The 2835-nt window shown below is 35.6% G+C and overlaps 1 protein-coding gene across 1 annotated transcript; it reads right to left on the minus strand.

Moving 5' to 3' along the window:
- Window position 1: 1 nt before the first annotated feature.
- nkx6.2 (NK6 homeobox 2) lies at window positions 2-2239 on the minus strand (the record flags this gene model as incomplete). Its single annotated transcript, XM_068741505.1, has 3 exons — window positions 1831-2239; window positions 753-925; window positions 2-148 (listed from the first exon to the last, which is right to left on the minus strand). Coding segments are annotated over exons 1-3 (729 nt in total), but the record flags the coding sequence as incomplete, so codon positions are not given.
- Window positions 2240-2835: the final 596 nt, after the last annotated feature.

The raw sequence follows: 2835 nt of genomic DNA on the forward strand, positions 1-2835 counted from the left end.
GGTCCAGCGGTTTGTTGTACTCGTCCTCGTCCTCGTTGTCCGAGCTGTCCTTCAGCTTCTCTGTCTCAGAGTCGTGCTTCTTCTTGGCGGTGGCCATTTCCGCGGCGTGTCTCTTTCGCCATTTGGTTCGTCTGTTCTGAAACCAAACCTGTTGAGGAGGAAGAGAGACGCGTCAGGTCCGGAAGTCACGAGGACGGGAATACTTATTATTATTATCAATAATATTAATATTAATGTTATTATCATTATCATTATTATTGTTATTGTATTATCATTATTAATTTATTATCATTATAATAATTATTATCATTATAATAATTATTATCATTATTGTTATTATAATCATTATCATTATCGTTATTATTATCATTGTTATTATCATTATTATTATCATCATCATTATTATCATTATTATTATTATTATTATCAATAATATTAATATTAATGTTATTATCATTATCATTATCATTATTATTGTTATTGGTATTATCATTATAATAATTATTATCATTATAATAATTATTATCATTATTGTTATTATAATCATTATCATTATCGTTATTATTATCATTGTTATTATCATTATCATCATCATTATTATCATTATTATTATTATTAGCATTATCATTGTTATTATCATTATCATTATTATTATTATTGTTATTGTTATTATTATTATTATTATTATTATTATCATTATTATTGTTGTTATTATTCTCATTCTCATTATTCTCATTGTTGCTGCTCTTTACCTTGACCTGGCTCTCCGTCATCCCCAGAGAGTAGGCCAGCCGGGCCCGCTCTGGACCCGCCAGATACTTGGTCTGCTCAAAGGTTTTCTCCAGAGCGAAGATCTGCTGTCCGGAGAAGGTCGGTCTGGAGTGTTTCTTCTTCCCGTCCTTGTCCATCATCGCGTTGGCGAGAGCTGCAAGAGACACAGGTCTGATGAGAAGAACGTCATCGTTCACCGACCCCCACCCCCCAATCAGAAGTGCCATTATAGAGTATTTTATTATGATGACGACGATTATTATTACAATGTTGTTGTTGTCATCTAAATCTGATGTATTCTTTCCTCTTGGATCGGCTGTAAAATATTGATATGAAAAGACTGTTATTATTATTATTATTATTATTATATTATTATTATTATTATTATTATATTAAGATTTGTATTATTATTATTATATTAATATTATTATTATTAGTAGTAGTATTATATTAATATTTATTATTATTATTATATTAATATTAATATAATATTATTATTATATTATTATTATTATTATTATTATATTAAGATTTGTATTATTATTATTATATTAAGATTTGTATTATTATTATTATATTAAGATTTGTATTATTATTATTATATTAATATTATTAGTAGTAGTAGTAGTATTATATTAATATTTATTATTATTATTATATTAATATTTATTATTATTATTATATTATTATTATTATTATTATTATATTAAGATTTGTATTATTATTATTATATTAAGATTTGTATTATTATTATTATATTAATATTATTATTAGTAGTAGTAGTATTATATTAATATTTATTATTATTATTATATTAATATTATTATTAGTAGTAGTAGTAGGAGTATTATCGAAAGGCTCCAGAAACAAAGTGACACTATTCATATATTTATCTTGTGTTTTGTATTTTCTTATATTTTTCTAGAATCATGATCAAATGTAAAATAAAACATGTTCACCATATTTCGATATTTACTTCAGTTCCCGGCGACGTCCTGGCGACGCGTCAGGGGTGTGACCCGCAAAGCTGATAAAGCGTCTGAAGACGGGGTGACTTACACGGACAGGGAACCCGCGGGTCCCTCCAGTGGGACCCCTGCATCACCCCGGGCCAGAAGATGGGGGCCCTCCCGGGCAGCTCGGCCAGCGGCTTCGGGTAACGCGTCACCGCGGGGCTGAAGTACATCCCCGCCGCCGCCGCGGTGGAGGCCAGGCCGTTCATCCGGGGGAACCCGGACAGCAGCTGTCCCGCGGCCGTGATGGGCCTCCCCAGGATGTCGCTTATTCCGTGGGGGGTCCCCAGGGAGAAGTGCGAGTTGAGGCCGGACAGCGTCGCCGGGCTCTGCTGCAGCGCGTACGGGAACAGGGACGTCTTCATCTCGGTCATGTTGTGCAGCGCCGCCAGCGGGGTGCTGCCCAGGACGAACGCGCTCTGCCGGTTCGCTTCCATCGGCCCGACCGCTAACATCAGGACACGCTGTCCAAACTGTCCCGCATGGACAATGAGAGACAAACTTCAGTGGAGCTTCCCGCCGCTCCTTTGAAGCCGCCGCGGAGACTCGAAGGTCCAACCGTCCGGAGGTTCGACCGGTTCTGATCAGAATCTTTCTCGGTCGGCTCGTCTTTCCAGAAAAGTTCTCCCTCGAACCTGGGAGCGAAATCCAGACCCGCAGATAACAGCGAAGCCACCTGCACGCGCGCTGCTCCCATTGGACAGGGCCGAGTGTGGCAGCGCTCTGATTGGACGAGCTGGGCTCCAGCTGCAACTGGCCCGGGGTTGCCTTAAAAGCCCCCGGAAATGTCAGCTTCAACGAAACGCTGCAGTTATTACAGATTATCATCCACGTTTCGGATGACAGGTGACGTAATAGCATGCTATTATTTATTATTATTATTATTATTATTATTATTACAATAATACAATAAATACACAACAATAATAATAATAAATAATAGTAATAACAATAATAGTAGCATGCTATTATTATTATTATTATTATTATTATTACAATAATACAATAAATACACAATAATAATAATAATAAATAATAGTAATAACAATAA

The sequence above is a fragment of the Brachionichthys hirsutus genome, chromosome 7, assembly GCF_040956055.1.
Source record: "Brachionichthys hirsutus isolate HB-005 chromosome 7, CSIRO-AGI_Bhir_v1, whole genome shotgun sequence".
In the NCBI taxonomy this organism is placed as follows: Eukaryota; Metazoa; Chordata; class Actinopteri; order Lophiiformes; family Brachionichthyidae; genus Brachionichthys; species Brachionichthys hirsutus.